The sequence below is a fragment of the Nicotiana sylvestris genome, chromosome 9 (assembly GCF_000393655.2).
Source record: "Nicotiana sylvestris chromosome 9, ASM39365v2, whole genome shotgun sequence".
Taxonomy (NCBI): Eukaryota; Viridiplantae; Streptophyta; class Magnoliopsida; order Solanales; family Solanaceae; genus Nicotiana; species Nicotiana sylvestris.
The window spans coordinates 47,513,306-47,528,370 of record NC_091065.1 but is presented as its reverse complement, the minus strand read 5'-3'; the positions used below and the strand labels follow the sequence as shown (position 1 = coordinate 47,528,370).

Here is a 15,065-nt window from a genome sequence, read left to right as displayed (position 1 = left end):
TTCTGGGTCTTCAGGAGGCCTTGGCTCAGATTCTATTAGTATGCACTGGCCTAGCTCATGCGATTTCAATTACTACAGCCACAGCTACTTCTTAGGCCGGGGGAGGCACTCAGACTCCCGCTGCTCGCACACCTGAGTAGGTCGTGCAGGGACTTCAGACACCAGGGGCAAATCCAGCCCAGCTGGTTGCAGCTGCTCAGGACTATGTAGCTCCTACCATGCCAGAGGAAGCGTAGGTTGGAGAGGTTTGGTAAACTTCAGCCTCCGACGTTCAATGGTGCAGAGGGTGAGGATGCCCAGGGTTTCTTGGACAAGTGTCAGCGGATTCTTCGCACAACAAGTATTCTGGAGACCAGCGGGGTCGCTTTCACTACTTTTTAGTTTTCTGGAGCAACCTTCACTTGGTGGGAGGCTTATGAGAGGCGTAGGCATGTTGGTGCAGCACCGCTTACCTGGCAGCAGTTCTCCATTCTCTTTCTGGAGAAGTATGTGAAGCAGTCTCACATAGAGGATCTGCGTAGGCAGTTTGAGTGGTTGCATCAAGGAGAGATGACTGTGACGCAGTATGAGATGAGGTTCTCCGAGTTAGCTCGTCATGCTATTTGGTTGGTTATGACAGATAGAGAGAGGATTAGGAGGTTTATGGATGGTCTCACTTATCAACTTCATATTCCCATGACCAGGGAGAGGGTGTCTGGTGCTACTATTAAGGAGATTGTTGACATTGTTTGTGAGATTGAGTCAGTTCGTCGCTAGGAGCGAGATGAGAGGGAGGTCAAGAGGCCTTAAGGATCTGGTAGTTATGGTGGTGCTCCTTCGAAGGGTCAGTTTCAGCACGGCAGAGGTCATTCGTTCAGGCATGCTCAGCCAGCTCGCCCAGGTTATTGTGGGGCATCATCGGGTCATGGTTCTCACAGTTCTCATCAGGGCCAGTCATCACTCAGTGCCCTTCCAGCTCAGAGTTTGTCTCGTGCTCCATCAGTTAAGGGCTCTTCTATGTCAGGTGCATCTGCTAGTCATTCCGGTATTAGGGGTTCCCTTCAGTCCCTGTCTCCAGTGCCAGGGAGTTGCTATGAGTGTAGAGAGATGGGTCATATGTGGAGGCAGTGTCCTCATAGTCTTGTGGGTTCATCCCAGCAGAGGAGCCAGCCATCACTTCAGCACCAGTTACTTCACCACTACCCACCCAGCAACTAGGGGTGGAGGTCAGTCAGCTAGGGGTCGCCCTAGAGAGGGAGGTCGATCAGGTGGTGGTCAGGCCCGTTTCTATGCACTTCCATCTAGACCCGATGCTATTGCTTCTAATGCTGTTATTACAGGTATTGTCTCAGTCTGCCACAGAGATACTTCTGTATTATTTGATCCCGGTTCCACCTTTTCTTATGTGTCATCATACTTTGCTCATTATTTAGATACGCCATGTGGGTCTCTTGTTTTACCTATTCATGTATCTACTCTGATGGGCGATACTATTGTTGTAGACCGTATGTATTGGTCATGTGTGGTGATTATTGGGGGTCTAGAGACCCGATTGGATCTCTTGTTGTAATGTATGGTAGATTTCGATGTTATTCTGGGCATGGATTGGCTATCTCCGTGTCGTACTATTTCTGACTGTCATGCTAAGACATTGATATTAGCTATACCGGGTGTGCCACGGATTGAGTGGCGAGGTTTGATGATTATGTTCCCAATAGAGTAATCTCATTCTTGAAGTCCCAGCGTATGGTTGGGAAGGATTGTCTTTCGTATCTAGCCTTTGTGAGGGATGTCGGTGTAGAGACTCCAGTATTGATTCTGTTCCAGTTATGAGGGAGTTTCCTGATGTGTTTCCTGCAGACTTACCGGGCATGCCACCGGACAAGGATATTGACTTTGGTATTGATCTGGTGTCGGGCACTCAGCCCATTTCTATTCCGCCGTATCATATGACACCAGCAAAGTTGAAGGAGTTAAAGGAGCAGCTTCTGGAACTCCTTGATAAGGGGTTCATTCGGCCTAGTGTGTCGCCTTAGGGTGCGCCGGTTCTATTTGTGAAGAAGAAGGATGACACGATGAGGAAGTGCAATGATTATAGGTAGTTGAACAAAGTAACAGTTAAGAACAAGTATCCTTTACCTGGCATTGATGATTTGTTCGACCCGCTTCAGGGAGTGAGAGTGTTCTCCAAGATTGATTTCCGTTCGGGTTATCACCAGATGAAGATCAAGGATTCAGATATTATTAAGACAGCTTTCAGGACCCGATATGGTCATTATGAGTTCTTGGTGATGTCTTTTGGGCTGACCAATGCCCCAACAGCGTTCATGCATTTGATAAACAACGTGTTCCGACCTTATCTCGACTCGTTTGTCATAGTTTTCATTGATGATATTCTGGTGTATTCGCGTAGTCAGGAGGAGCATGCAGAGCATTTGAGGGTTGTGTTACAGAGATTGATGGAGGAGAAACTTTATGCAAAGTTCTCCAAGTGTGAGTTTTGGCTTAGTTCAGTGGCTTTCTTAGGGCACGTGGTGTCCAGTGAGGGTATTCAGGTTGATTCGAAGAAGATAGAGGCGGTTCAGAGTTGTCCCAGACCGTCCTCAGCCATAGAGATTCGCAACTTTCTTGGTTTGGCGGGTTATTACCACTGGTTTGTTCGGGGATTCTCATCTATCGCATCGCCCTTGACCAAGTTGACTCAGAAGGGTGCTTCATTTGTATGGTCGAATGAGTGTGAGGGAGCTTTCAGAAGCTCAAGACTGCCTTGACCACAACTCCAATGCTAGTTTTACTATTAGTTTCAGGTTTTTATACTATGTATTGTGATGCTTCGAGAGTTGGTATTGGGTGTGTGTTGATGCAGAAGGGTAGAGTTATTGCTTATGCTTCTCGTTAGTTGAAGCCCCATAAGAAGAACTACCCTGTTCATGATTTGGAGTTGGCTGCCATTGTTCACGCGTTGAAGATTTGGAGGCATTATTTGTATGGTGTGTCTTGCTAGGTGTTTATTGATCATCGTAGCCTCTGGCACTTGTTAAAGCAGAAGGATCTCAATTTGAGGCAGCGGAGGTGGTCTGAGTTGCCAAAGGATTATAATATTACTATATTGTACCATACGGGGAAGGCCAATGTGGTGGACGATGCATTGAGCCGAAAGGCGGTGAGTATGGAGAGTTTGGCATATATTCCCATTGGGGAGAGACCTCTTGTAGTTGATGTTCAGGCCTTGGCCAATCGGTTCGTGAGATTGGATATTTCGGAGCCCAATCGGGTATTGGCATGTGTGATTTTCCGGTCTTCTTTATATGATCGTATTAGAGAGCGCTAGTATGATGATCCTCATTTGCTTGTCCTTAAGGACAGTGTTCAGCACGATGATGGCAGAGATGTGACTATTGGTGATGATGGGGTATTGAGGATGCAGGGTCGGATATGTGTGCCCAATGTAGATGCGCTTCGGGAGTTGATTATGGAGGAGGCCCATAGCTCGCGGTATTCCATTCATTCGGGTTCCGCGAAGATGTATCAAGATCTGAGACAACATTATTGGTGGAGGAGAATGAAGAAGGATATTGTGGGATTTGTAGCTCGGTGTCTCAATTGTCAGCAGGTGAAATATGAGCATCAGAGACCGGGTGGCTTGCTTCAGCAGATGGTTATTCCAGAGTGGCAGTGGGAGCAGATCACCATGGACTTTGTAGTTGGGCTCCCATGGACTTTGAAGAAGTTCGATGCTATTTGGGTGATTGTGGATCGGCTGACCAAGTCCGCGCACTTCATTTTTGTGTGTACTACCTATTCTTCAGAGTGGTTGGCAGAGATCTATATCCGGGAGATTGTTCGTTTGCATGGTGTCCCAGTTTCCATCATTTCAGATAGGGGCACTCAGTTTACTTCGCAGTTTTGGAGGTCTGCGCAGCGAGAATTGGGTACTCAGGTGGAGTTGAGCACAACTTTTTACCCTCAGACGGACGGACAGTCCGAGCGTACTATTCGGATATTGGAGGACATGTTGTGTGCTTATGTCATTGATTTCGGAGGGTCATGAGATCAGTTTTTACCACTTGTAGAGTTTGCTTATAACAACAACTACCAGTCAAGTATTCAGATGGCTCCATATGAGGCTTTGTATGGGAGGGAGTATAGATCTCCAGTTGGTTGGTTTGAGCCGGGTGAGGCTAAGCTATTGAGGACAGACTTGGTGCAGGATGCTTTAGAAAAGGTGAAGGTAATTCAGGAGAGGCTTCGTACAACGCAGTCGAGACAAAAGAGTTATGCTGATAGGAAGGTTCGGGATGTGTCCTACATGGTTGGTGAGAAGGTTCTGTTGAAGGTTTCGCCCATGAAGGGTGTTATAAGGTTTGGGAAGAAGGTTAAATTGAGTCCTCGGTTCATTGGGCCTTTTGAGGTGCTTTGGAGGATTGGGGAGATGGCTTATGAGCTTGCTTTGCCACCCAGCTTGTCGAGTGTGCATCCGGTATTTCATGTTTCTATGCTCCGGAAGTATATTGGGGATCCGTCTCATGTTTTGGATTTCAGCATGGTGCAGTTAGATGGTGATTTGACTTATGATGTGGAGCCAACAGCTATTTTGGAGTGTCAGGTTGGAAAGTTGAGATCAAAGGATATAGCTTCAGTGAAAGTTTAGTGAAGAGGTCGGACCGTGGAGGAGGCTACCTGGGAGACCGAGCGGGAGATACGAAGCAGATATTCTCACCTGTTTGAGGCTTCAGGTATGTTTCTTGACTTGTTCGAAAATAAACGTTTGTTTAAAAGGGGGAAGATGTGACGATCCAGCTAGTCGTCTCATGAGTTACCGCTCTGTTTCTCCCATTTCTACTTCTTATTGCTTTGTTTATCGGTTATATGTGTGATCGGGTTTGGTTGGCTTGGGTTCGGAAAGGTTTTTGTAAGGTTTGAGACACTTAGTCTCTTTTGAGGAAGCTTAAGTTAGAAAAGTCAACCGGATGTTGACTTAGGTGTTAGAGGGCTCGGATGTGAGTTTCAATGGTTCAGATAGCTTCGGAAGGTGATTTGAAACTTAGGAGCGTGATAGGAATGTGTATTGGAGGTACAGAGTAGATTTAGGCTTGAATTGACGAAATTGGAATTTCAGCGTTTTCCGGTTGATAGGTGAGATTTTTATATAGGGGTCGGAATGGAATTCCGGGAGTTGTAGTAGGTCCGTCGTGCCATTTGGGATGTGTATACAAAATTTCAGGTCATTCAGACGTGGTTTGGTAGACTCTTTGATCAAAAGCGTAATTCAGAAGATTTTGGAACCTTAGGCTTGAATTCGATGTGATTTGGTTGATTCGATGATGTTTGAGGTGTTTTGAAGATTGGTATAAGTTTGGATGGTGGTATGTGACTTGTTTGTGCTTTTGGTTAAGGTCCCGGGGGCCTCGGGGTGATTTCGGGTGATTGACGAAAAGAATGGAAATTAGAAATGGCAGCTAAAGTTATAGTCTGTTGTCATAACCGCACCCGCGGCTAGGGGACTGCAGGTGCGGGCTCGCAAAAGCGTAGAGGGAGCCGCATATGTAGCCAAGAGGAGCAGCAGGAACCACAAAAGCGGTAAGGGTAGCGCACCTGTGATAGCACAGGTGCGGGCAATGCATCGTAGATGCGGATATTGGCCCATAAGTGAAAACCGCAAATGCGGTGTCTTGGATCGCAGATGCGGAATCCCTGGGTCAGAAAGTATATAATGTTTCCTTCGCGAATTTGTGCTAAGTTCTCCATTTTTGAAGGCAAGAAGTGAGCTAAAGCAGTGGATTTCAGGGGGAAATCGAGGAATATCAGTTGTTCATTTACTACAACAGTCATACCCCTTTTTAGGTACACATTGAACAGGGCTTAGGCCTCATTTGTTTCTATTAAGATTAAGACGTCTGAATGTAAATGCACGTCTGAATATTAAGATATGCTATGTAGATCTGAACACTGAATGATTAAGACTGTTTGTTTTTCAACATCTGAATGTGTATAATTTTTCTATTTTAAACATAACAAATATAAAATTCAGAAAAAAGTGATTAAAAATTATCCAACAAATTAATAGTAAACTCAAAACTAGTTCTAACTTAAATGCCCAAATATTAGAGTATTTGAATAACTAATTGATAATCAGATCAAGTTTTAACATTCAAACACCAAAAGATAATTTCAAACAACTAAAACACAAAACTCTCAAGTATTTCCTCTTCTTTGTATTAGTTTGAGTGCAAATTGCTTGCGCATGTCATTCATAATCTGATAATCTTCAACTGTCTAGCTAGGTCCATTAGTTTCATCCAATACTGCTTCTTGTTGTCGTTCTTCGTCAAATATTATTTGAAGCAAATCAAACTGATTAAACAAATCATCATTGATGTGCTCCTTTCTGATAAAATTATGAACTACAAAACATGCAATAACAACATCTCTTTGAATATCAATAGGATATGGAGGCATCTTGTCCAATATCGGGAATCTTTCTTTCAGTACTCCATAAGCACGCTCGACGACATTTCGAAGTTGTGCATGAGCATGATTAAAATTTTCTTCCTTAGTTACAGCACGCCTACGATGATAATCTCCTAACCAATATCGAATATTACGATATTAGTTGCATTCAACTTTGTTCTTCAAGCTTGTGAGGATTGATTTCTCTGTTTTTGGCAAGAAGCTTGAATAAGAAACTAAAACATTCAAGTGATGTTTTGTGTAAACTCATTGTAGGTACACCTTGATCACATCACTTGAAATTATGTGAGCATTTTAGTTGGTCAGAGAATGAGTGGGCGCTGGAAAGTGTAGTGCGGAAGAAACAGTGCAGTCAGTCACTTCATTTCCAGTTGTGACCAATTGACTTTGTACTGTGATGAGGAAACCACAAGGGTATCAGTTCCTTATTTAGGTTCCTAGCTCCTGAAGCTGTAGCAATTCACTTGTAGCTAGAATTCGTTAAGCTTGCAGTATAGTCTGAGTAGGTCAGGTTCCCTATCTAACAATAAGTTTGTTAGATCGTCAAAACATAAGGCAGGAGCATTTAAAACCTATCAATTTCCCCCTTTTTGATGATGACAAACTTAACATTTATAGAGTGGATTTAGAGCAGTAAGAACCAGATTAAGTAACAGGGAAACACAGGTTCCCCTGACTTGTAACACATGTGTTCCCCCTGAGTTGATGGCCCCATATTTTCCCCCCCTTTTTGGCATCATTAAAACAACACAGACAGAATAACGGCACAAAGAAGTCCAGCTAAGCTAACTCATGCCACATATGTGCACACAATCATGATAGAGAATAGAAACACAAAAGGAGAGTACTGACATAATAAAACAAGGATTGATATTTATAAAATTTTAATATCCCTTTGCTTTTAAGCAAAGGGCAACATTGGACTTGTTAAAACGGGAGCAGTAGTGTTTCATCCCAACCACAAAAAAAAGGAAAACAAAAACATCCGCCAAAACATCAAAGAAAACTTAACAAACATTTCCAGAAATTGGTCACTGAAGGGGTACTTAGGGGGCACTAGGAGTAAATGGCTTGGAAGCTGCAGCAAGCGTTTGGAGAACGAGATCTATTCGGGCATTTGTCAACTTTTGCTCATTGAGCAGTTCTACTTTTAGGTTCTCTACTTGCGCCCTGAGATCAACATTCTCCTTTGTCAAATGAGCCACTTCATCATTTGACACCGGAACCCCTTGGGCTTGCTGACCTTCCAGGATAGCATTCATGGCCTTCAACCGACGAATTTCCTCAACTACACTGTTCTAAGCATTAATAAGCTGTGAGACGGTTGATGTACTTCCTAACCCCCCCCCCCCCAATTCTTTTTTATGCACTCGCACTCTTTCAAAGTTATATGTGAGAAAGTCTGCTTCCTAGTCCCCACCTTGCCTGTCCCCAGTGGGACTTCAAAAAATTTGAACACTTGAGTAAGCAAGAACCCATAGGGAAGTCCATGATTACCATCTATGAAGGTGGCAACCTTTTGCATGTGTTCAATCATAATAGCAGGTAGACTCACAGGAGTAAAACCGTCCAGTTGCTCCATCAAGAATAGGTCATACTTAGAAGTCACTGACCTCCTCTCAGCTCGAGGCAATAGAACTTTGTTAACCAATTCGAACAACAGCTGATAGACAGGGAGTAGCGCTTTCTTATGGATTTGGTCCCCCTTCTGGTTTGCATTGCCTTTTACCACAACATTTCTGAAGTTAAACTGACACACATTTTTTACACTGGACACACCAGCTGTAGGAACTTTAAGAATCTCTCTAAGCAACTTTACATCGAACACGATGTCTACCCCATTGACCAAGGCACAAATGTGGTCAGTCTCAACATGAAAGAGGCTAGCAAAGAAGCTTTGTACCTCATCCTCATATACCTTAGGTGCATCAATTTGAAATAGATGCGCCCAGTGTTGAAACTCGACCATTTCCAAAATTTGGCACATTCCAGCCATCTCAGAGATTGCTGGGTCAAACGTACGACCCAACAGAAAGTTTTGATGCCTCAGGTGTTCAGAGCCAAGGCTGACTTCACTTCTCATTCTCTTCACAGAACTAGGTTCTTCAAAAGTTTCCGACTTGTGCTTGCCGGACTTCTCTCTACTGAATTTTCCTTTTCCCTTGAATTTGACTAACACATCCTCATTAGTCATCGAAAACTCACTCACCACCTCCTTCATCTTGGACCTAGATGTTGACCCCTTCTCTATTGAAGCAAGCTTCGTCTTTTTCGAAGACCGTCTAACAAGTGAACCAGGTTCATCTGGGGTTTCCTCTTCCACCTCGACTACAGGGATCGCCTCATCACTTACAGGTACACCGTCTTTCACCAACTTTCTCCTTTTCTTCTTACTACTCTTCTTGCTCTTTTGAAGGGTAGAATCGTAGGTCACCTTAACTTGAAGCCTGGTAGTAGGACGTTTGGTTTCAGACTCGGGGGTGGACACAACCCTCCGCTTACTTATGAATGCATCAAGAGCCACATTGTCTAGGTCTTCTTTATCACTAGATCTAATTTCAGGTGCTTGAATTTCCAAGGGCACAACATCGAATGTAGGAACAACACTGTCCTAGGAACGAGAGCCCTGACCTGGGTCCTCCAGAGAGGGATCAGGTTCCTCATGTGATGCCCTAGTAGTATCTGCTAGTGCATCCCCTTCAATAGTTACAATGGCCCTTTCTTCCCCCACACTTTGTGCCTCGTTTTTCTGAGAGGTAATCTCATGCAGTACACCATCAGAAGATACCACAAACACGGTTACAACATTTTTCTCTTCCTCAAATGGTGCTACCACCACCATGGAATCGGTAGCAACGATGGAAAAACTCTTTGTGACTTCAGGGTTTTGACCTTGTTCTCCACTTGGTCTTTGACTGGTGGGAGCCTCAGACGATGGGGAGAATGGAGCATCAGTTTTAAGGGTTTTTGAATTAGGAAGAGACTGGAAAACTGGATGAAGAGTAACTGTAGCGGCAGGAGTAATAGTGGGTGAGGAAGGCTCAGTGGGAGCGGAAGACTCCATAGATTGATCAATAGTAGTTACGACTAAGGCAGAGAGATCGGAAGTTGTCTCAGCCATTGAAAGAAGTGGTATGACGATGCTTTTGGGAAATTCTAATGTAATACTTATGGTTAGGAAGAGCAAAAAAGAGGTTTTTAAGAGGAAAGGATAATTATGAAGAGAGAGGAATAAGCACCGGTTCTAAAACGGCGGTTGGGCGTGGAGAATTGCAATGTTTCAGAGGGAGATGGAATGATTTGAAATGAAGAGACGTGACAGCAGGATTTGAAAAGTTGATGACATAGCAGTTGTGATTTGTACCCTTTTTAAAACGTGTATTAAATGATGCACAGAACTACTAATCTTTGGTACAAGAACCAGGTTCTTGACCTTTTTATTTGAAAGAATCAATCCTCTTTTATCATTCATGCATTGCATCTACAACTTCTATACTCATCATGTGTGTTTACCTGCAATGGTATTGAAGTGAGTTAGACATGGTTAGAAAATACTTTTAGCCAGTTATTTCTTGAAGGTGATTTTCTTAGCCAGATAAAGAGGAATCAGGTTCTCAATTGGGCTTTAAAAGCCCCAGCTTCACTTTGTTTCTTTCAAATTGTTCCCTACTTAGTGTTTTAGCGAAAATGTCTGCAATTTGATCTTCTGTGCTGCAGAACTTCATGCATATCAGCCCTTTCTCCACATTGTCCCTCATAAAATGATGCCTCACATCAATATGCTTTGTCCTTTTGTGTTGAACTAGATTCTTGGCCATGTTGAGTGCACTGGTGTTGTCACATAGAAGGGGCACACTCTCAGTGAGTACCCCAAAGGCCTCCAACTGCTGCTTGATCAATAAAAGTTGAGCACAGTAGGATGCTGCGGCTACATATTCAGCTTCAACTGTTGAAAGAGCCACTAAATTTTGCTTCCTTGTACCCCAAGAGATAAGACATGAACCTAAGAAGTGAGCCATTCCAGAAGTGCTTTTCCTGTCCACAAGATAACCTGCATAATCTGCATCAAAATACCCAATCAGATTAAAACTGTCACCTGACGAATAATACAACACCAGGTCCTGTGTTCCTTTGAGATATCTCAGTATTCTTTTGGTAGCCTTCAAGTGAGATTCATTGGAATTTGATTGAAACCGTGCACACAGCCCTACACTAAAAACAATATCAGGTCTGCTAGCAATGAGATAGAGGAGAGACCCAATAATTCTTCTATATATGGTTTGATTCACAGGAGATCCAGTTTCATCCATGTCCAGTCGAGTGGCAGTAGCAATGGGAGTGTCTATCACCTTTGATGCTTCCATGTCAAACCTCTTCAAGAGCTCTCTGATGTATTTTTGCTGACAAATGGATATACCCTTTGGGGACTGTTTTACTTGAAGACCCAAGAAGAAGTTCAGTTCCCCCATCATGCTCATTTCAAATTCACTTCCCATGAGTTTTGCAAATTCTTCACATGGAGAATCAGTTGTTGCTCCAAAAATGATATCATCAACATAGACCTAAACAACGAGCAGGTTCCTTCCTCGTTTTTTTAAGAAAAGACTGTTGTCAATTTTCCCTCTTTTAAATCCATTTTCCAAGAGGAACTTTGACAACATTTCATACCATGCTCGAGGAGCCTGCTTTAGCCCGTACAAAGCTTTGTCCAGTTTAAACACATATTCAAGGTGCTCATGACATTCAAACCCTGGGGATTGCTTCACATAAACTTCTTCCTTAAGGAGTCCATTCAAAAATGTACTCTTGACATCCATTTGAAACAAGGTGAATTCCATATGAGATGCAAAAGCGATTAGAATTCTAATAGCTTTCATGCGAGCCACTGGAGCAAACGTTTCATCATAGTTAATCCCTTCCTCCTGATTGTAGCCTTGGACCACTAGCCTGACCTTGTTCCTTGTGGTAATTCCATGTTCATCGAGCTTATTCATGAATACCCACCTGGTTCCTATAATGATTCGATCTGGGGATCTAGGTACCAGGTGCCACACATTGTTTCTCTCAAACTGATGTAGCTCGTCTTGCATGGCTGTAATCCAATCTGCATCTTTCAAGGCTTCCTTGATATTTTTGGGTTCTATCTAGGAGAGAAAGGATGAGAAGGCAAGTGAATTTCTGGCTCTTGACCTGGTTTGTACTCCGGAATCTAAAGGAGTAATAATGTTGTCTATTGGATGAGAGCTTTGGTGTCTCCAGTTAGATACCTGAGGTTCATTCTGAGAGGAAGAGGGTATGTTTGGCTGATATTCCTCTGTCCTTCTCTCAGGTGCTAGTGGAGTTCCCTGAACTGCATCAACCACTCTTTCTTCAGCTTCAGTGGTTGTAATTGAGGTACTTGGTTCTATTGAAGATGAGGCAGTGTTGTCTTCATTTAGCTCCTTTACTTGACTCATCATATTTGCCTTTCCATTTGTCATGTTAATGACTTCACCAGGGACTAGTAAGGGTTCTCCATCTTGTTCTTCCTCAGCACTCTTCTCATATGATGGATAAGACTCATCAAAAATAACATGGACACTTTCCTCAACACATTGAGTCTGCTTATTATATATCTTGTAAGTCTTGCTTTGAGAAGAGTAGCCCAGAAATATTCCTTCATCACTCTTGGCATCGAATTTACCAAGCTAATCATTTCCATTGTTGAGAACATAGCATTTGCACCCAAATGTTCTTAGGTGAGTCAGCTTGGGTTTCCTTCCATTCAACAATTCATATGGGGTTTTGTTCAGAAGTGATCTGATCATGCACATGTTCACCAAGTAGCAAGCAGTGTTAACAGCTTCAGCCCAGAAATTCTTTGCAATTCCACTATCGATCAACATTATTCTTGCCATTTCTTCCAGAGTTCTGTTCTTCCTTTCTACTACTCTATTTTGATGGGGAGTTCTGGGAGCTGAGAAGTTGTGAGTGATGCCATTTTCATTGTAGAATTCATCAAATTTGACATTGTCAAATTCTGTCCCATGATCTGATCTAATGCATGTGACTCTAGACTCCATCTTCACCTAAATTTTCTTCACAAAGGCCACAAACACCTCAACAGTTTCATCTTTGGTTCTGAGAAACAGAGTCCATGTGAATCTGGAGTAGTCATCTACTATCACAAAAATGTATCTTTTTCCTCATCTGTTTTGCACTCTCACAGGTCCACACAGATCCATATGCAGAAGCTCTAGTGGCTTTGAGGTGCTCACATCTCTTTTAGACTTAAAAGAGGACTTCACATGTTTTCCTCTAGCACAGACATCACAGACTTTTTACATCTTGAATTGCGACATAGGCAGACCATGGACCAGGTCCTTCTGAATTAGTTTGTTCAGAAGAGAAAAATTTGCATGGCCTAGTCTTCTGTGCCATAATTCAGCAGCATCATCAACAGCTTTCAGACACCTCAGATCACCACTCTGTAAGGACTCAAAATCAGCAACATAGATGTTCTTGTATCTTTTGGCCACAAGTACTATTTCACCGGCCACAAGATCAGAGACTGTACATATTTTGGACCAGAATTCCACCTTGTTTCCTTTGTCATAGATTTGAGAGACACTTAAGATACTGTACTTAAGTCCATTGACATAGTACACATTTTCAATAGAATGAGTGAGTGACTTCCCGACTTTTTCAACTCCAAGAATGTACCCTTTTTTTCATTTTCAAAGGATACACTCCCTCCTTACAGGGCTTTTAGTGAAAGAAAGTCTGTAGTGTTCCCAGTCATGTGCTTTGAACACCCACTATCCATGAACCATTGTTGACCGCTTCCTTTCACTGTTACCTGCACAAGAGATTAAGAGTTAGTTTTAGGAACCTACGCAAGTTTGGGTCCCTTGTAGTAGGCAAGAGGATGAATAAGAGTTCTCTTAGTCCATGTAGGTAATGTGCATTTTTTGTAAGTGGTACCTGGTCCCTCTTTTGTAGTCACCTTTTCAGCAAACACTTTCTTTTTCTGAATTGATTGATTCTTGGCCTGGACATCTTCCTTAAAGCGCCCAGTGTTCCCACACTGGGTACAAGTCCAGTTATCAGAGACAGTGACGAACTTGCTGTGAGGGTTGTGAGGAATTTTCTCCCTTTGGAACCCTATTCCCTGCCTGTTTTCACAATCATTAGTATGCAAGGTAGTGGTAGTTTCTAAGGACCAGGTCCACTTTAGGGACTTTTCAAATCATTCTTTACTCTTTCCAGATTAGTTTGGAGTTGCTCGTTTTTCTCAATTTTAGCAGACATCCTAGATCTCATAGCTTTCACCTCATTTTCAAGCCTAATGTGTTCCTCACTGGCTATCTCCTTTCCCTTTCCAGAATTTTCAGGTTTTGACTTAGTCCATGGTTTCACTGTTGTTTCCCTTAGGTCCGTAATTTCTGCCAACAGATCATCCTTTTCTTTTCTGAGGATTTCAATGGTTTTCTTATGGTCAGTAACTACAGCCACTAAGTCGTCTCTAGTTTGTTCAGATTCTCCTAATTCTAAGGTCAAAGAATCCATATCCTCCACAAGACTATGAAAAGCAGTGATTAATACATCAGCTAAAGACACGAGTCTTTTTGGAGAATAGGATTTCAGATTTCTATGAACATCCTTGAAATTTACCCTTTTGTTGTCATTGTCTTCATCATCATCTGATTGAGCCATCAAAGCAAACGTTGAGTCATATCCAATCTCCTCGTCTTCAACTGCCATCGTGGAACTATCACCAGTACCAGGTTCATCTTCAAACTCACTAGAGGAACCCCCCATGCTGCAAGAGCATGTCTCATCATATTGTCAATGGATCTTTTTCTCTTGAAGTCCTTGAAGGGAACCAGGTTTGTCTTAGCTATTTTCTCATGGTAGTTCTTGGTGAATTCTTGTTTCAAGAGAGGACAGTCTTTCATGAAGTGTCCAGGCTTTCCACACTTGTAACAAAGATCACAGTTTTCTAGTCTATTAGAGCCGTCCCTTTTTAGCATTTCTCCATTGCTTCTAACCATCTTCTGAAATCTTTTGGTTAAGTAAGCCATGTCATTTTCTTCCTCACTTGAATCATTGTTATCAGCTTTAAGTACCAGGTTATTTTCCTTCTTTGGTTCTCTTATTTCATTATCTATCTTTCTCTTCAACTCGTAGGTCTTCAAGTTTCTGATCAGCTCTTCTATGGTCAGCTCATGTAAGTCCTTTGATTCAGTAATAGCATTCACTTTGCTTTCCCAAGAGCTAGGTAGAAAGCTGAATATTTTCCTCACTAGCTTGTTTCTGGGAATAGTTTCACCAAGTGAGTATAACTCATTTATGATGGAAGTGAACCTTGTGTGCATATCTTAAATGGATTCATCGTCCCTCATTTTAAAAAGTTCATACTTGGTAGTGAGCATATCAATCTTAAATTGTTTTACTTGTGCAATTCCCTCATGAGTTGTTTGCAAGGTTTCCCATATCTCCTTGGCAGTGTCGTAGGTGGAGATTCTATTGTACTCTTCAAGTCCTATTCCACACACTAGAATTTTCTTGGCACAAAAGTTCTTCTCCACAACTTTCTTGTCTGCTTTAGTGTACTCTTTGCTGGTTTTTGCCAT

At 42.6% G+C, this 15,065-nt stretch overlaps 1 protein-coding gene across 1 annotated transcript; it reads right to left on the bottom strand.

Moving 5' to 3' along the window:
- Window positions 1-14,144: 14,144 nt before the first annotated feature.
- Window positions 14,145-15,065, bottom strand: LOC138877538 (uncharacterized). The gene is made up of 2 exons (XM_070157152.1): window positions 14,851-15,065; window positions 14,145-14,745 (listed from the first exon to the last, which is right to left on the bottom strand). Exons 1-2 carry the CDS (start codon window positions 15,063-15,065, stop codon window positions 14,145-14,147), a joined length of 816 nt encoding a protein of 271 aa, XP_070013253.1.